This window comes from Lates calcarifer, linkage group LG18 (genome assembly GCF_001640805.2).
Source record: "Lates calcarifer isolate ASB-BC8 linkage group LG18, TLL_Latcal_v3, whole genome shotgun sequence".
Lineage (NCBI taxonomy): Eukaryota > Metazoa > Chordata > Actinopteri > Centropomidae > Lates > Lates calcarifer.
In genome coordinates, this window is record NC_066850.1 from 10,606,462 (window position 1) to 10,627,087 (window position 20,626).

The following is a 20,626-nucleotide window of genomic DNA, read 5'->3' on the forward strand; positions in this document are numbered from 1 at the left end:
AAGGCTGTGTACCATGGGTGTGATTCAGTGCAGTCCGTGTCATATGGGGACATTTGATCGTGCTTGTGTTTTGACCCACTTTACCCCAACAACCCTAACTGTTGCGTGTCTTCAGCCTCCGTCCCCTTAGGATCCAACATTGCTTGTGATGCTACACTTACATACACTGGCCGAGCATGCTGGGATACGCGCTGGTGTCCTGTTTTATGATTGGGTCACAGCACTGATCTCATGTTTAGTGACTGGATCAGTGGTGATATCCCATCCTGGCTGAAAACTCTCTTTAAGCCCTCGCCTCGTGTGAAGCTTTGCTCTGTCACTGCTGCTTTTTTCCCATGTGTCACAGTGGGAACACTGGGGCCCTCACGTTACCATTATTTTGGGGGTGGAGGGGGGCCACAATGGGTGCCATCAAGTGTTTGTCAGTGCACCAGAAAGCAACCAGCTCTGTAGCGTGCTCCAGAGTGGTGGCTGAAATCAGAAATATGAAAAATATGAAGTCATGTCTTCTTCACCATAAATCCCCCCATGTGTTTTTGTTTTTCCACTCTTTTTTTCACATCAGTCACTCAGTTCGCAGAAGCATCAGATGTCATTTGCAGACAAACCTGCTTGTATGGACTGAAAAATCAGCACAGAAAACCAGAGCAGTGACTGATTTATTACATGAAATTACAGTGACAATGTGCAGAAAAGCAGCAAATCCCAGCACAGAGGCAAAGAGTTTAGGGGGAGCAGGATTTGAAATGTGGCTTTCTGGTTATCTCTGGCTCATATTTGCTCTGTTACAGTACAAAAAGTACCAGATTTTTCCATATTCAGTCCAGTGCACATGTATTCAGCTTTTTTATTAAGCTTTTTATTAGGTTTTCATGTTAGTAGCACAGTGTTGACTAAGTGGAAAAGTGTTTTTAATGATTTATTTTACCCTTGATCAGATCAGACTTTGGATAGACTGGCTGCTGAATTACGCAGTGCCAAATTACGCACAACAACCAACGGTCATATCATAACCTCCAGCTTGTCTTTAACTTCTCCTTCGTGAGGTTTCAGCTCATGAAATAGTGTGTTATATGATAGTGAGCTGCTGCTGGTGGGGCAGCGGCGCTTTTTCTATCTTGATCTGAACTACTAACCAAGTCTTAGAGAGATCAAAATTCAATCCCGTTCTGAGAAAAAAAGAAATGACGTTATTTGAATATGTGCCCAAAATCCTTAATGAATAACTTAGGACGAGTAGGAGGCAAATGCTGCCCCAGCTGTTTCCTGTTGAAAATGTCTGTGTAATGTAGATAAATGTGAGGGATTTTCTCTCTAAATCCGTCTCCTGTTCGCTAAATCTCACTTCTCCAAAACGAGCCTGCGCAATGGAACAAAGTCGGAATATTGAGATGTGACATTGCCCGCATCTCATCCTCTTTCTCCCCGTTTTTTAATGACTTCAAACAAGTTCATTTTCGCCGGGCTTTGACTTGCGGAGACCCGTGGGGATGTCTAGCGCTCTTTCCTTTCAGTGGCATTTATGTGATGTCTTCAAGGTAACTTACCTGATTTCCTTTGACACTATACATTATCACCTTGGTTCTTCACTTGCTCACTATTTGCACACAGCATCCTTACTTACTAAACTGACACAATAAAGCGGAATTTCAACTGCTTATTTATATTTTGCAGCTTTTAAATGCACGATAAATGTGGATTTATTCAGATTTTTATCCTTTTTATTCAGTTAGTAAACAACTGTCTTGCATGTTTTGGTGATTTTTTTCCCAGCAGATAATGAGAGATTCTCCTCCTTTTGCTTTAATTGACTTTTTCTTTTTTGGAAGTCTTGACATGCAATCGTGCGTGAGTTTCACTGCACGGATGAATGGGTTTATCATCCTCTGTCTCTGTGCGCCCTGCGCTCTTTTTTACAGCAGAAAGCCCTAATGCAGCTCTGCAACTTTCAAAGTAATTACTGCTGAGTCTGCATTTATTAAGTGCTAAATATCTAACCTGATGCTGCGGGGTTAAGAGAGAGGGGAGCTTAACACGAAATGCTTAAGGGTGTCGGGACCGTGCGGCTGGGGTTGTGATGCAGATGGATAATGTCCTGTGTTTATCCTCTTTATTATGTATATTTGGCTCACTCTGCTTCCTCCGCTGGGTTTGGCGGGAGAGCCGTTTTCCATCTCACATTTTGGATCGGAAAGATCCCTGGCGCTCTTTGCATCTTTTATTCTGCTTTTTCTTATTTTTGAGCACTTTTGGTTTAGTTTTTGTGCGTAATATTGCGCAGACAGCTGCATTTTGGCATAGGCGAACTGCGGGAAATAATGTTATATTTTTAAATTTCACTGACTAACATGGACTGTTGTTAACTTATTAGGTTATATGCAGGGGCTGAGTAGCCAGATGATAAGCAGGAAGGTGTGTTTCCAATTTGGACGCGCTCTGCTGGGTTGCGCACAGGCGCTCCGGAGCATCAGAGCTGGTCAGCCTCCTGTTTGACTGTTTGACGCTGACATCAAGTGGAAGTTCGGATTTTATACATTTTCTTCCAAAACCCTGTAAAGTTCCCATCCTTTTCCTTTTTTACAGAGGGAATCAGCTGGATGTTAAAGAGAAAACCTTAAGCTCAGGGGGTTCAATCTTTTGTGATAAAATGTTTAATGTTGCCACTACTGATGTGCCTTTGAGCAAGGCACCAAGTCACCAACTGCCATAGCTGAATTGTTCAATAGCCAGGAGTGCATTATGACAACAGGCTTTAAAATTGACTTTCAGTGCCTCAGTTTGTGATTAAATGGAAATCTCTCTTTTATGATGCTCTGCCTTTAACAGCAGCGAAAATGTCAAAGCTCTCCCTCTCTCCCTGTGCGCAGAGTGCGATGTGCTGTATCTCCTGTAGCCACACCCTCTCACTACTGCTGTGCGTCCTCACCCTGACTCCGACGGCAACAGGGGCGGGCCCAGAGACCCTGTGCGGGGCGGAGCTGGTCGACACGCTGCAGTTTGTATGTGGAGAGAGAGGCTTTTATTTCAGTAAGTGCACCTTTTTATTTATTCATAAAGGTTGGCTCTATCTGTCCCAGAGCTCTCCACCTCCAGCGAACTCATAAATAAAAAAGCAGCCAGTTTGACATCTTGTCTTGACTTTCCCTGCATCAAGGTTCTCTTTCTTCCTTCATTCATTCCTCTTCCACTGGTACATCTCCTTTTTAAGATCACATTCATCCCTTTGTGTCAATGCTTGACTCTTATTTATGGATTGAAGCCCACACTTTGAGCAAGAAACCTAAATGAAATATAGAATAACGATAAGTAACTATATTATTGGTGGCAAATCACAGTTTTTGCCCATGGGCAAAGGGCTTAAAGTGGAATTTGGCTGACTATCTCTAAGAAAAAGGAGGGGTAGAAACTAAATGTGGCTGTGAAGTTTTTTCTTTTTTCCACCAGAGAAGGGAAAGCTACCCAAAGAAAACCCTCCACCAAGAATCCAGGATTTAAATCTCACATTTTTCCATTAAGGGTACAACCCATCCCAGAACAGCACAGGATATATGGAGCTACCGAGGTTAGGTGCAATGTTCCACCAGCAGCCAGTGTTTCTCAGGACATGTATCCTAATCTTTCTGTCAGAGACGAGCAGTGTGGCTGTACATTAACAGTATATCTGGCTCAAACACTACAGAGCTGAAGTTTATAACCTCATTATTCATGTTTCTTTGGGTGACATCCATCAATTAAGCCAATTTGCACCAAATGACCTCAAAAAGCATTGTATATCCACCAAAAGTCATTTTTTAAACCTTTCTAACAATTGATCATCCTTCTGACTCCACTGCAGTTTTGACATAACAATCCATTATTAATGGTTTGGTTCAGTCCCAAAGTTATGAAAGATTTTCCACATGTGGTGGACTTTGTCAGCTGCCAATTTCAAAAAGAAGAAGATATAAGATTTCTGTGGGAAATCAGGAGCATCTATAGTGCTTTTGCTGTTGTTCTCTCTTCCAGTAATTGATTGCTTTCACCTGACCCTGGAATGGTTTGTAAATACACCTTCTCAAGAACTTGGTGACTGATGGACGATTAGAGACCCGGAGGGGCCCAGTCTTTGAATCCAAATTTCAGTACAGCACTAGGAATAATGCAGTAGTGGCCTTCATGTAGTCATGCCAATCTAAAGCCATCAAAAGGTTAAATAGATGAGTACATATTATAGGTAAGATAATGAAAAAATTGGTCTACAGCCATGCTACCAGCTCAGTGAGAATGTATTGTATTGTAACAGCAGTCCTTTGAGCTAAATGCTAACATGCTAACATGCTGATGTTCAGAAGGTAATGTTCTCAGTCTTAATTTGACATGTTAGCATGCTAACATTTACTATTTCATTTTGACCTGACAATGGAGGAAAAATTAAGGGCTATTTGATTATCATAATTCATCTCTGGGGGGGGGGGACAAATTTCATGGAAATCCACTAAATATTGGTTGAGGTTTTTCACGCAAAACTGCATGGTGGTGCTAGAGGAAAAAATTGGGGGGTACATTCACCAATGTTGTTAAGATTCATCCTCTGGGGGACATGGACACGTGAACCAAATTTCATAGCAATCCATCCAATAGTTGTTTAGATATTTCAGTTTGATTCAAAGCATTGGATCAACCAACCAAGTCATCTATGGAGCGCCCCTGCTAGCATGACTAAAAACTGGACAATAGATCATATTTTATAAGTATTCATGGGCAGCACTCTTATCTGGAAAGCATTTATAAACAGAGGCTACTGCTGGATGACCATTTCTGTTTTCCAAAAAATATGTTATTGTCAATGGCACCAAGCCAAATGGAGTGACTGTTTTATTACTCCCGATGTACCCCTATAAAAACATGATTAGCCTGATTAAGACATTTTTGAATTAATTATAAATGGTGATTCAATGGCCTCATGCATGCTCTGCTTCCCAATTCATTGGAAACCGTAAATGTCTGCAGTTGGTGCCCTTGATTCTTGACCATCTGTGTCTGATTAGCTTGTAAGCCCTCCATGACCTACCTGTCCATTTCCTCTAGACTACCTGTCAAGCTGTTTGAGACAACAAATGTCTGCAACAACAAATGGATTGTGCAAAGGTTTCTGGGAATCTGATCTGTCATCCTATATGTTAGCATTTCACAGTCTGATATTTCTGAAAGGCCAAATTGACTGGTTTTGAATGGGCTGAGACTTTTCTGCTTCAGCAAAATCAATGACTTGCCCTGCTCTGATAAATGTATGCTGTTTATACCTGATGCTCTGTACAGGGTGTACCCTGCCTCTCGCCCAATGTCAGCTGGGATAGGCTCCAGCTCCCCTGCAACAGATAAGCGGTATAGATAAGATACCTGATGCAGGCTTTAGGACATGGTAATGGTACCAACAGTGCCATTAGGGAAAAAAAAGAGCTGAAGATGCACTCCAACATTGTGCTCTTGAGGCAAATGAGACACAGTGATGGCCGTGCTTTGACTTGGAGGAGGTTGTATGGGCAAGGACACATACTGTACCATCCCAGAGCTCTGATCAACCAACACTATTGCCAGACAAGGACGCTGACATTGGACGATTCTGCGAAACCCTGGTTTACATATGTGGCACATCCACCTATATGTAGCTGTAGTTCTAATCCTAACCCTAATTTACCTTAACCAAGTGTTTCAGTTGCAACCATTAACCATTCTATTGTTGGTTGAGGTAAGGCATTAAATGAATGTAATAAGATTTCTTGCAGAATCATCCAATATCAGCATTCTCTCTGGCTGTGGGGTCACCATGCACCTTGCTGCTGCTCCCCACCATCCCTCTGCCAAATTCCTTCACCCCTGTATGCAGCTTTTCCAGGACCAGTCAACATCATTCTCTGCATCGGGGCCTTTGTGCAGCATTTGCCAGAGAGCTGTTGGATAGCCACCAAGCTGCTGCAAAGCTGCGAGTCTTGTTCGTCCAGATGCTGCTGGCAACACCCACATGCTGTGAAGTGGTCATGACAGCCTGCTCGATTGCCAGTTTTCTGCCAGTTAAGACTTTTTGGTCTTTGGATTCTCTCTGCTGCAGCACTTCTCTTGTAAAAATGGCCATGTTCGTCATTTAGTCTGAGAGACAGTTGGAAGATTATGGGCTACGTGATCAAATATTACATTTTAGTAAATGCAGACCTAGAATTTTTCTTGTAAACCCAATTTGTCCATATACATCAGCCATTATTTTGGTTCTGTGTAGCTTCAGATTGAAGTTTCTATACAACGAAAGGATCAAATCCTCAACACTAATGACTTGGATTTTAAAGATGTTGATATCAACAAATGTTGGTCAGGCAAACTCACCAACAGATCCTCGGGTAATGTTTTATATCATAGTTTGAAGGTTTGTGAATTGGTCCCAAGAAGTGTCTGCAGCTGTAGCTAAAAGTTGATGCAATGTTTAAGATTTTGACAAGGTATGAGGGTGTCCAGAGATTGGATGATGTGAGAATATGATGAAGTGTTGGCTACTAATAGCAGAGTTTCACTACAGTTTTATAAGTGTTTCTCCCAGGCTATAGAAGTATAGCACTACTGTCTATATTCATCTTATGAGAAAGTGTTGAATGGATGCCAGTGTAACTCATGAATCCTGATGCAGGATATACTTCTTAAACAGGAACAGACCCTTTTGTGGTAGGGGGAATGTATTTGTCTTTCCCGCATTACCTTACACTGAGCAGTCACTGAACTTCACAGCATCCATCTATCAATGCCACATTTTCCTGTGTTTAAAAAGAGGTGTATTTCATGAACACTCCATCCTTTTTCTGAAAAGACGATGAGGTTTGAGCAGCAGGGTGCTGTGCCTTGGAAAATATGCTGTTCCCCTGTCTTCCTCGGTTTCTCTCGCTCTCTCATATTCTCGCTGTCATTCCTTTTTCTTCTCCTCTCCTTTGGTCGCCACATGCACTAGTGGCTGTTTGCGTAAAATATCTGGAGAATCCATTTGGGTTCTGTTGTCTATAGGACACAGTAGTGTAACAGCTTAGCCAAAGGAGGCGTGCTCTTTTCCCTGAACTCTTCCCCTCCAGTCTGGCCATGTTGAACTTGGCAACCCTCTGATTGATAATGTGTCCAGAGATGGTGTTGCAATGACAGTGGGCTTTCTGTGCAGAGAGCGCTTTTGCCAATCCACCTTACACATGTCACCAGTAAAGTAGCACACTTGCATTTTAGGACTGCAGATTTCCTACCCTGACAGAAACGCTAAATACTAGTTGGTGGAAATTCTTTTTTAAGGTAATGAAACAAACTGCGGTCTCAGAAACAGAAAAAAATCCACAACTGTAGTCAGTTTTTCCAATTATTAGCCTGACCTAGAAATCCTCAGTTGTCTTTGTAATGCTTTAGCAGGCAGGACCGTGGGGTGATTTCACTGGGATGTTCATTCCATGAATCAGGTCTGTTATGGGAGTTTTTTTGGCCAAAGTGTAAGTGCTAAGTAGCTCCATGTCCTAAGTCACTTTTAGTTCATGCTGAAATATTCTCACTTATTCTAGAGTGAGCATGAAATATATAATCTTACCGCTGATTCCTGCTAAATGAATGATGCCCATTTTCTCATGAATTACAACTAGTTGGAATAATCCATCAGTTTTGGCCAGGACCTAACTGCTGGTACATGAAGTTCTTAAAAAAAAAAAAGAGCAGCCAAATATGAAACATGTAAATTTTTTAGGTGTTTTGGCTTGTACTAATGGCATGTGAGTTGAAGATGGAAAGGAGATTGGACGGAAATATCTTTTAGCAGCCATTGATTAGACTTCTTCTTCAATGTTCGTCCCTGTCAATTTTATTTAAAACTAGTAAAGCTTGAGAGAGAGGTAGAATGTGTAAACAGCACATCACATGCATGCACGGACACATGCACACACTCAAACACACACATAGCTAGGCCTCGTCCCTCAGCAGCAGGGGATTATGAGGATTACAGGGTGATCAGGACACCCCCCTACTCCCCTCCCCTCCCTCCCTGGTTTTACACTAAACCTGAAAACACAGCGGAAGGCACTGAGATCTGAAGAAAGACCTCCTGTGTCCTCTGCATCACTGCGAAAAAGGTGTCGTTTTCTCATTAAGACCTGGGCTAAAAAATCTCTGACCCCTCTGTGAATTACTGCTCAGCAGAACAAAGAGGCATCTCATGAAAAGGACAGACAGGCATCCTCCAGATTTTGATCTGTACATTAGGTGAAGTTGAGACCCGAGGGATTTGAGGATATTCAGGGACTAAACACTACTTTACCTTTGAAACTCTTCATGAGTCTAATCCAATTACATAATGTTGGACCTCTACAGAGAAAAACGAGGATGTATCTACTTGCATTAGTACAGAGATCACCAAGATTTATCACTGACCTTTTTGATGTTCTTCCTTCTTCATCTTAGGTTGTCTCTTAAATTGTCTTACATTCGGCATCCCAGTTGCAAAGAAACAAAAAAAGTCCTGCACACCCTTGATCACTTGTACTCACTTTGTTGCCAACATTTCTAGAAAAATAGATGCAGTGACCATGGATAACCCGATCTGAGCCCCCAGCAAAATATCTTGAACTCCAGTCTGAAACAACTGTTGAAACAGCTTTCGGTTCCCATTGTATGATCTTATTGTTTCTAATTTTTGTTGCAAATATTTCACCAATAAAGACCAATATAGTGTCTGGGGACAACTCTGTCTAACACCCCTCCACTCTACCCAAGTTATTTTAGAACCAAAGGTAATGAATCCCATACATTTATAAACACTTTGAATATCAGCCTAAAAATAGCCCTGGGATCTTTTCTTTTTTACATGACTCAGTTATATAACTCATTTGATCTATATTAATAATGTCGTGAACAGCACTTTTAATTCTAGTTGGAATACATTTGAATAAGATTTTAGTGTCACAGCACAGTAATGTGAGGAACACTTCACTCATGCCATAAACTCTTTGTGGTACCAGTGATAAAGAGGCAGTTTCCAGTACTTTAGCAGCTCTTATAGTCCCTGCCCAGCCGTAAACTGCCTGACACTTTGCAGGAAGAGCTGTGCACTGGCTCCAAGAATCCACTGGTTTTTATTGACCATGACCAAGCTGTAAAACTCAGATGCTTTCTGTACCACTCTGTAATGGGGGAATCCAGCCATCTCTCTCCAGTGCCGTTCCTTAGAGGAATGAACACTATGTGTGCTGAGCCTGTCAAAAACCAAACCAAAGCTGTTTGGTGGAGCAATGCAGTGGCATCAGATGAAACACTTGAAAACTTAAAAAACTAAACCCTGACAGGTTGAAGACAGTTGATTCTACTACATAGTTTTCTATTAAGACAATTGCTGACATTTAATGTAAATCATTCAAAGCAATACTTCACTCCAAATGAATACTTAGTATCAAACATTTGAAGAATGGCTCTGAAAAGGTTGTAGCCTGCTCATTCGCAGAGGATGGCAGCTGTAGTCAGCTTGGAGTCACGGCAGATACAATTTATTCCAAATGCAAGAGAGAGTTACGGAAAAAAGAAAACATGCCAGAACATATCAAAATGTCCATAGAAACAACTTCTGTTGCAGAAGGCTGTGCTCAAACAGACAAGAACACGGTGTGAAAAAATGCAGCCCAGTTCAGGACTGTTTCCCAGGTGCCATAAAAAAGTTCAGGGAATCAGCTATGCGCTACTCATTAATGGAGATGGGGCAGTTAACCAGATGTACCTTTGCAAAACAAACCAGTTAAGTCTTTTCTCTTGTAAAACTGAAAAATACTGTTTGGAAACATTTCTGATGAAGTATAAATCTCACTTTTGTGTCATTTGTCCGAGTAAGTAATCCACATGAGCTCATTACTGCCCTTTGAGGCCAGAGAGCTGATAACACCCACTTGGACTTGATAGTTGGTGAGAGCCACAGTTGTACTGACTGTTTTTTTCCCCTCAATGGCCACAAGGTGCAACAGTGAGCCCATTCCACACTCTAAAACAAACTTTTAAGCACATCCGAAAATGAATCTGCATTTATTTTGGTCATCATTTAATCACTTTATGATCTCCAGTAGAGTAATCCTTTCAGTTAACTTTGACTTGTTGGGTGATACAGCAACTGATTCCTTATATACTGCTATAATTGTGCAGAAACTGTACAGTATATTTTACATTTTTCTATTGTACTGTAACTCGTAATGATGGCTGAAGTGCTGACACATGCTAATCTGACTTGAAACCCTCCATCATTATCATGCATCCTCCTCCCAGCATCCATTTTCAAACAGCAGAATGCCATGAGGTGGGAAGCACTGGCATAAAAGGTTGTTTACCCTTATTTGTTTAACAACAGCCAGACAAAACAACTCTTTGTTTATGAGGGATTACAGCAGTTATCCATGGAACTGAAGCATTTAAAACCTTCCAAAGCTTTTAGACCTGATTATTATATGCGTGTTTTTCCCCAACCTGCCCGAGCTGATTATACTACATGTTACAACCGGGTCCAGCTGATTTTTCTCTCCCTTCCAGCTGTTTGTGCAGTGGGGTTGCAAGCTATTTTCAGATTAATAGCGGATGTTAATTTGTAAGGCTTTATTGGGAGGGATTGGAAAACAGGCCAGGCAACGAGGCACGGCCCCTCTTTTGGCTTTCAGCAGCCATTATATAATCACCAGCCAGGGCTCACTGTCATATTTCTCTAAAATCCTTGAGATCAGGTGTTAATGTAACTGCCAAGGCTGGTCTTACAGATAGATACCACAGGGGAGAAATAGCGGATGTTGTTTGTTCACATGACTGAAAACACAGAAAAGAATTACCGTAAGAATTTCAGTGGAACCCCTTGGCTATGCAAGGTTTACCTGTTAATTAGTTTTGAATTGAATGAAAATCCAGATGTCAAAAAGATAGATTAAGATTTTTTAGTCAGCTAGATATTTCATCTAACATATCTATGTTGGGAGACTGAGATCTGGATAAATCCAGTTCCTCTGTTCCCTAAATTATGCAGGTGCACAGTGTATTTTTAGCATCATTCTACCTGATGTGCTTTGTGAAAGCCTTTATAATATTGTCCCCCCCGTTCCTCCTTCTCATTCACACCTCCATTAGCCTCACCCCTGCTTTGTGTCAGGGGGTCCGGGGAGAAAGATGCTTCTGTTTCTGAATGAAAGCTCCTCTCTGTCCAAAACAACATTGTCAGGACAAGGCAGACAGAGAGCAGAAGTTAATGCACTTTGTCAGCACTGGCAGGCTTCTGAGCCAAGAGCTATTAACTCTGAGAGGGAAAGGCATTTCCTCCTTGTAAATGCCATATTAAATTATTATTATTTCATTTGGTAACAGGGAAAAGCCCATCAGGGCTATATTGCCCAAGGTGAGCAGGGAATTGTAAATGGAGAGTCAGAGTTTTTCTAAAGGCCACCAAAACAGGGTGGGTTTTGGGGGGTAAGGGAGTTGAAAAAGGAAGTGAGTATTGGCATCATGGTAACTTGATGTGGTCACTGAGTCAAAAAGCTGAGTGTCACACACTTTAAATAGTCTTTTACCCATTTAACTGCACCTCTGCTTGCTGTGACTTCCTCTCTTTACCTTAAGGTCATTCCTTGGCGTAAAAGGTGCATCATACCTCCGTTTTCGACATCCATGTTTTCTAAGTGAGCCTTCAGGGTGCTCAGGCTCTGCCAAATGAAAATGTGAATGAACAGTGGGGCATAGCCAATGGAGGTGTGGCCTCAAAGCCTGCCTGGCCCTGTTTCTACAGGTTGATCAGGCCCAAAGGGCTTGTGGTTTGGCCTCACTGGACAGGCCTGTGTGTAAAAAGATACCTGGGCCAAAATGACTGAGCGTGATATTCTCAGCGTTTGGGTGACTGCGACCACCTTTTTACAGGGAAGCAGCTGCCAGAAAGGGTCCATGGTGTGCAATGTGATACTCTGTAAATTTTACACAGAAGAAATTCATGTCATTAAGACTGTTCATATATCACAGGAATCAGACTCATGACCTGGCCATGATCTCTGTTTTATTACAAACCTAGTGTCTGGCCCCTGGCCAAAATTTGTTTGATTAATTCTGTTAACAGATATGAGGCAGTGGTGAGGGAAAAGAAATCTGATTTATAGAAGCTGAACTGACTGTTTGCTAAACCCCAACAATGACTAAATCACAACCCAGGAATTCGTCAGTAATGATCAGCTATGGTATTGCCAAAACTTAACAAAACTTAACAAAACATGACTCCTTAGTTATGTAACTCCTCTAACTGTTCCTCTCAAACAGGTAAACCAGGCTATGGCTCCAATGCACGGCGGTCACGCGGCATTGTGGACGAGTGCTGCTTCCAAAGCTGTGAGCTGCGGCGCCTGGAGATGTACTGTGCACCTCCCAAGACTAAGGCAGCTCGCTCTGTGCGTGCACAGCGCCATACAGACATGCCGAGAACACCTAAGGTTAGTACCGCAGGGCACAAAGTGGACAAGGGCACAGAGCGTAGGACAGCACAGCAGCCAGACAAGACAAAAAACAAGAAGGTGAGCACAGCACCATACAGATACACACTAAAAAAAAAAGGTTTACTTATCGGGAAATATGGGGGGAAAAAAAGAGAATAGGATTGATGTTTTAACAGCTTTTGTCAGAGCATGCACTCATGATAATATGTTAAAGAACTTGTTTGACACTTTGGGAAATGCGCCTATTTGTTTTCTTAGCAAGAGTTAAATTATATGATTGATACCACTTCCATAGCAGTATTTATTAACTGCCACTAGCTTAGAATAAAAACAGGAGACAGGGGGAAGGAGCTAGTCATTTTTACTTCTTACTAGTTTTTGTACGGATTAAACAAATATGATAGAAAACATTACACATAACACATTATATCTTTTTGTTTAATCCTACAAAAATCTAAATTTAAAAATGTAAATGTCACTTTGTGGCTTTACAGGGGCTATGTGTGAGACTTGACTAGGCACTCTCTGACACAGCAAGGCTAGCTGTTTCCACCTGTTTCCAGTCTTTATGCTAAGCTAAGCTAACCTGGCTGTTTTTACACAATAACATGAGAATGCTATCAAACTTTTCATCTCATTACATACTTACATATTTTCAAACTGTCAAACGGTAATTTTAAGAGGTCAGCAGGTTCAAGTTTACCAGTAATTTACTGTGTAGCAAGAGAAATTAATCATTCTGACTTCATTTTCCCTCCACAGAGACCTTTACCTGGACATAGTCACTCATCCTTTAAGGTATGCCTGCAAATGGACACTCTTCATCTCATTGTATTGTTATTGTTTTATTATTATATCATTTAAACCTGTATTAATCACATAATCTCCACTGTGACCTTCTTAAGAGTTTCAAAAGCAGAACAAGTTTTATTTTGAAATGGTAGACATTCATTTAAACAGTCTTAGCTCTGAGATCTCAATCTCTTGGCCAAGGGAACTGTGAGGTCTAAATGCAGACTCTGTTTCACCCTCGAGTTGCCAACCTGCGAGAGAGTGTGATCCTTTTAAGATTCTGCCTTGTGCTTTTTACCCCTCTCTCAAAAAAGAAAACCATTAGCAAGAGAAGGAACTAAGTGGTTTTTGTGGTAGACCCAGTGGCACTCCCACTCCCCAGGCAGAATCTCCACTCTGCTACTGTACATTATGTGCTGAAATTCTGGCATCTCACCATAACAAGACTGACGCATGCAAGGTCTGGGGATGAAACCTGCATGTCATGTTTGTTGTATCAGCGTGTGCAGTGGTTTCCACATCACTCATCTGTTCATTCATTTGTGGATTGTGGTGCACTGCAAACTGTGGTATTGTTGTGTGAATCCTATTATTTTTCTTTTCATTTTTTTCTCACTATTTGTGTCAGAAAAAACAAACTATAGTGATAGAATCAAAAGTGTGTAGCTAACAGTTGATGCTAACAGTTTCAGATCCACTCAACCTGGATATACCTCTGCTGCGTGTTTAACTATGTGTTTTGTTTTTTATTGCAGGATGTGCATCAGAAAAACTCAAGTCGAGGCAACACGGGGGGCAGAAATTACAGAATGTAGGGAAGGAGCGAATGGACAAATGCCCAGCGACTTGGGAAGAGAGAAGGGAGTGGCCTTACCTGGTACCCCTGTGGAATGGTTCACTGTAAAACAAAACAAAGAGGATGCTAACAATGGCCTGAAAAACCTGAGAGCTTAGTGGTGTTTAAGGGTTTGATGAGGGATCTTGTGATTATTTTATACACTGCACCATTCCATATCGGGAGGAATTCTTTGTTAATGCAATGTAACAGACTAGTTTAGCTGCTGAGACACGAACAAGAGCTTATTATACCTCCATGTGTGAGCTGCAGCATCCCCTGGCTCCAGGGAAGGTGGGAATGGAACTGGGCTTCAGCCAATCAGAGAGCGGCAGGCTATGTTTGAGAATGAGTGGTCCACCCTGTCCCCTCAACTTTGCGGAGGTAAATCCTCTTACTCTGAGAGAGTGGATTCATTCACTCCTCTGGTAAGACAGGATATTTTATCACCGGTCACATTTAACAGTTACTACCCAAGTTAAAATCTGAATATTTTATCTTCAGAGTTTGTTTTTATGCACCGTGCATTACCGAGGATATTTTTAAAAGAGTAAAACAAGGTTTGCTTTAAAGGACAAAGACCAGGCGTCTCATTATCAGACTTTAAACATTGTTGTAGTTATTTTACCTTGAGCCCAAGTCAAATCCCTACTTCTCAGTGACTGAAGGCAGGGTTCTGATGTCTAAATGGAGTCGCTAGAAGGTTTGAGTCCAATCCAAATCTCTCCTAAGCCTCAGGAAGTGTTGAGAACCTGAGGACTGAGTCTACAATCCAAACACTTCTATAACAACAAATCAGGCACTAATAGGGGATTTTGAGGATGGTGGGAAATACAGTAGGTACTAGAAATATAAGATTGTACAAAATAGAGAGACAAATTAACCAGAAGTAAAGTGAATTAAAGTTTTTGGGTTGGTTTGCTTGTTTGGATGTCAGAAATGGGTCATTTGGTGGATTCAAAGTGCATTTGGCATAAGCGAGTGGAATAAGTCAAATAGCGACAATCAAGCTAAATGTTTGCCGTCTGCATCCTTTTCACATGTCACCATCCTGGCCAAATCTGATTTTTGTCAACAATCCAGTTACACGGTGATCAGCATTTGAGTCTGAGTGGAGGCCTGAGTTCAAGGTTAAGCGCAAGTTATGAAAGTTTAGTCACTGCAAGTCAACCAGCGCTCTAAAAAAAAACCACCAGGAAAACTTTAAAAAGCTTTCAGATCTTTCTTTTTATCTCGTGAAGAACTAAAACAATGATTCCAAATCTGTCAATACCGACGTTTAAAGCAAAAAACAGAGAAGCTGTAACAATAGTCACTTAGACATAGAAGTTTAATGATTGATTGTTCTTGGCCTGTGATATTTTGTTAGTTTAGGGAGGCCGAGAACTTTGCTACTTCAGTCGTCGCTTGGACTGCATTACCTGCCATCATGGCGAAAGAGCAACAAAACTCCATAGCATCCATTGCAAAGTCCACCAGAGGAACACACAGATTAAATGATTTGGTAAATATTGCAAACCAAAATAACAAATCCTCCTGCAGATGTGAGATATGGCACACATATAACAGTACACAAACACACATACAAAGCACCCAGTGTAAATGAGAGTTGTGTAACTGTGAGCAAGGGTCAAGCACACATAGACACACACTAACACAAATGAAAAGCCAGTTCTGAGAAGTCCTTGCATGAGGACTGACAGACGTGGCTGTTTGTTCTAGCCTCTGTGCGGATTTGCAGTCATTTTATCGCACAAACTGCCCAAGACATCTCATCTCTGGCTCTGCCTCCTCTGCCTGTGTATAATCAAACAGTACTCCCATTTATGTTAACCTATGCATTGCTATCATTCATTGTACATGATGGTTTCATATAACAAAACTGTATTAAGAATCCTATCCACTGTATAATGGTGCTATTTTGTAGTTTGTTACTTGCAAGAGATGGCTAAGACAGACAGATGGCAGGGCTTACATTGGAGGTCTTCCCTTTTGCACAGCCTTGTGGCCACCATTTTAATAGTGTTTTTATTTGTAAGCTGTTTCAATAAGGTAGTAGTGTAAGCGAGTAAATGTATCTGTGTGAAATCTGTGAATGCATGGAGAATTAAAAATAAGAAAATACCATGTTGTGGTCCCAAGAAGGCAAAATGCTATTTTTTCTACTGTTTTTAAATTATTTTCTCAACATAGATCCCTTATGCCAAATAACTTGACAAAAGTACTGTGAACTGTGATTCTTCCAATTGTATTGAGATTGTTAAAAGTCATGGTGTGCTTTTGTCTGTCCTGAGATGTGTGTGTACATGCACTTCACTGGAAGCCATGGTATTGACTATTAAAATCACTTAAAACGAGACTACATAACTTTTGCTGAAGGGATATTTGCCTTCATTTCCCAAGATTGTCATTAGTCACATGCTTTAAAGACATCATCGTGTTAATCTGTAACATGCTCAAATTTAGAGTAACAGGCACACAACTAGCGAAGAGCTATAAAGTCAACAAATGTATCAGTGTCATCCAGCTTAATCAGGTAGTCTGACATTTGCTTGCTTTTGCTGGTCATATATGGGAGTGGCTGCAGCCAGTAGCCAGTTAGCTTAGCTTAGCACATAAACTGGAAACAGGGAAGCAGCTAACCTGGCCTCCGTTTTTAAAGCAAGATTTAAAAACAGATTAAGCAAACAAGATGTGTTTGTTAATTTGTGAGATTTAGTTTTGTTTGTTTGTTTGTTTTTTTTCTTTTTTCCTTTGGGCAGAGCCAAGCTAGCTGCTTCCTGCTGTTTCTGGTCTTTATGCTAAGCTAACATAACTGGCTGTAGCTTTATTTTAAGCTTACAGATATGAGAGCATCATCAGTATTTCCATATAACTCTTGGCAAGGAATGGTATCTCCCAAAAGTTCAAACTACAGCTTTCAGTTTGCTAACATTGGCTAACATTAGCCAGCATTAGCTGTTGGCCATACCATACCAAATAGAGCTCTCGCAATAAATCCTCTGATCATATTGAATAGAACAAAGGTCCATTTTAAAGCATATGATGTTAACCTTTCATTTGTATCAGAAAGATTTTGTTATGTCCTCTCTCAAAAGTTACTTAGTCTCGCTTTAAGAGCAAGCCAGGAGTTTAATTTATTTTGTCCAAAACATTTGTTAGCAGCTCTCTGAATTAAAATTTATTTTTAAAGTTTTTATCTTTAACAATCAAGGTTTTAAAATGGGAATTTACTTATATACTTTGGTGTCTATTCCTTACAAATTCTCTTCATCAGTCGACCTGGCAACTGAAATGAAAACGAAGCTGGTTGGAAGACATCACCAGTCCTCCCAGATCTTCAGATATACAGTACAAACCAAAGACTTTTTGATGAGAACAAAACCTCACTCAGCATTATGAAGTCATGAACTAAACCTACAATTAGATAATTAAATAGCAACTGATGCCACCCCTGTCTGAACTGCACTGCAGCTACTATATGCCCTTCACACACTGTCTCTGGTACCTGAAATACAGCTTGTGTAATAGATAGTAAAGTGAGCCGGACAAAAGTCTTTCAGTGTATCTGGAATTTTTGGAGCAGCAATGAAGAAAGCTACAGCAACCAACTTCAAATCATCTGACTATCAATATTTCAGTTTGTCACTTGTGCAAAATAATTAATAAAGCCTAAAATGTGGGAGTCATTCACGACTCAGTTGGGTGTTAAATAATTCTAATTTCCTGAGGCTCACTGTCCAAGAAACTGTTTGATTACAGCGCTGTTATTTATGGTGCTCAATTGCCTTCTGTAGAAAAAAAATACTGACAAATTGTTCACCATTCCTGCTGAATAAACCACTTGTCAACATCACAGAAATGGCTGGCGAGTTCTTTTATACAGCATGCATATTACTCATAAAATCTCTGGGGAAATATCATCCCATAAAGGCTTTACTCCTATTATGCAACATCACAGTGGTAAACTCTACTGTGTGGATTCAGACACAAAAACAGAAGATTGTTACAAAGCAGAGGTTTCTCTTAGTGCAAATCTTTTAAGGCATTTCGGCTATAGATGAAGCCGTAATTCAAGCTGAGGCTTTTGTGCACTGTGCAGGATGAAACTGAGCGTGCTGGGTGTGCTGAATGACAAAGTGATGCTTCCTAAGAGATGGCAGGGTCTGCCAAAGCAAACAGAGCTGGGGCGTGGTGCTCCCTGAGGCCAGAGCTGCATGTTCAGCTCTTTGGAGGATGCTTGTAGTGACAGTGCTGAGCTCTGGCTTGCTTGCTGTCAGCTGGTTTTTTAACAGATGTGTATGGGACAACAAGTAAACCCTGGCTCTCTGGCCGACATTCAGCAGACGGCAGAGATCAAAATGTGGAGCAGCGGGGAGGTTGGCGATGTCCCGGTCATCCCAGCCATCCTGGATGTTATTTCATCCTTTTTGATGACTAATACAGAATCAATTATCTCACCCTAATGGTCCAATTGCAGGCTGCAAGCTTGCAAGATTTAGAGTTCAAATAAATCAGAGAGAAATTGTGTGCAGAGAGGCCACGGCAGTGGCGGGTAACCAAGCCATAACAAATAAGCCAATTATCAAAGTGAATACGGATGTGCACTATCATCCAGGTGTAATTATTATAAAACACAAACCTCAGGATGTCTTAAAAATGCTCTGTTTATCCTCTTATATGTGCTAATTTTGGATTACATGGTGACTCAAGAAGTGCAACACAAAGCTGTTTGAATAACCTCAAGAACCAGGATGGTTCTGGAAAGAACACGATCCTTTCCCATTGATCTGCGTGCACTCAGGATCCAGTGCATCTAAGGACACAGATTTTGGACTGAGCCCTGAAACACAATCTCTCCACACTCTTCAACTCCTCATCTTAAGCACACAATTGTCTTTTGAATGACCTTGTGGTCTGTTTTACTATACTCACCAATTTTACTACTTATTCTACTGGTTGTTTTACAGGAAAAGTGGTTGTAAGGCTTCATCAGTCTTCAACCATTGATTTTTTTTCTGTTAAACACACAGGATTTCACTTTGCTGGGTTTTAACTTTTGCTCCTCACTGTTGTCAGTTTAGCATTTGCTGTCTCTAATCCCAAATATTTTCAGATCCTGAGGCTCAGGTCCAGCCTTGGCTTGTGATGAGTTGATCATGACAAATTTACAAGTAGCCTAGTGTCGTATTTTATCATTACTGTGAGCCAAGACCAAATGTAAAAGCAAACAGAGGCAAAAGAGTCTAGCAAGTGCACTGTGAGCCTCCTGCTACGAAGGGAAAATTAGCAGTTAGATTAAAGCATGTGTAAAGAAAAAAAAAGGAAAAAAAAAGTGTTGAAACCATTGGAGGAGATTCTCCCTCTTTCTCAATTTCAGTCGACAGTGGAAATTCACTGAGGCTTGATTATAGCAGGAGAGAGTGTTGGCTCAGCTGTGTGCTTTAAGAACCCATGATGTCAGAGCCTTATTTTCCTTGGAGAGACTCTCATCAGCTGCATTGTTCCAGGAAACCATGGTCTGTTCTCTGGGCAACAAAAAAATCCTGCCCAAAATGCACCCCCCTCCCCCCAATCCCTTTTGCACCCGCATCCCTGCTGAATGCAGCACGCCGGCCTCTGGCACGACTCAAGACACACACATAGACATGAAGCATCATGCATGGAGCATCAGTGCAACAACTTTCCTTTGAACCAAAGCTTCCTCTGGTGTTTGTCTTTTCCTTCTTTTCATTTTCTATTGGAAGATGAGTGTCTGTGATGAAAGGCAGCATGTTAATACAGGACAGGGGAAATAATGTGCTGGCCCCTGGAGGATTATAAAACAATGCTGCTACTGATGTCATAGGGCCCTAGATTTCTGAGGTCTCTTTACGCACAAAGCTGTAGGCGGTGTGATTGAAATACAGCACTGGCGAGTGACAGGTGATGCAAGCAGCTGACAGAGCTGATGAAAAAACTACTCTGCAGCTTCCTCGAGTTCAAAATTTAAACCATGCACGACACTGAATCGAACCTGGACACAATTAGCGACTGCTTACAAACAGGACTGACTGTAAATCAGCGACAGCACAGTAGTTGAATAAACTTTACTGGCATTGGTTAGAGGTTCAACGAAACGTGTTTTGGAAACATGAAGTCTTAGTAAATAACGTTCATGGATACCCACCAAATCACATCTGGTCCTCATAAGATTATTTGACTCTTGGCTTTTTTGCTAATGTTCTTTGTTAGAGAATTATGGTAATGATTTCTTAGAAATTCAGACCAGGAAAAAATCGCAGTTACCAGATAAAGACCTTCACCACGACTCAGAGTTCATCGAATCTTCAGAGGAGGTGCCAAGGAAGCTGATAGAGCCCAGAAGCTTTGGATCAGGTGGACTCAAAGTGATTTGCAGTGCGTCTATCGTCCATATAAGTTCATGAATATGGCCTATATCAGGAGAAATGTGGGAAATGGGAGAGAGACATTATCAGTAAGAGAGAAAGAGCGAGAAAGGTTACAACAACAGAGCATGGAGCTC

At 41.2% G+C, this 20,626-nt stretch overlaps 1 protein-coding gene across 1 annotated transcript; it reads left to right on the forward strand.

Moving 5' to 3' along the window:
• Positions 1-1,252: 1,252 nt before the first annotated feature.
• On the forward strand, positions 1,253-17,962 carry igf1 (insulin-like growth factor 1). Its single transcript, XM_018697285.2, has 5 exons — positions 1,253-1,538; positions 2,868-3,027; positions 12,301-12,551; positions 13,236-13,271; positions 14,021-17,962. Exons 1-5 carry the CDS (start codon positions 1,491-1,493, stop codon positions 14,078-14,080), a joined length of 555 nt encoding a protein of 184 aa, XP_018552801.1. The 5' UTR covers positions 1,253-1,490; the 3' UTR covers positions 14,081-17,962.
• Positions 17,963-20,626: the final 2,664 nt, after the last annotated feature.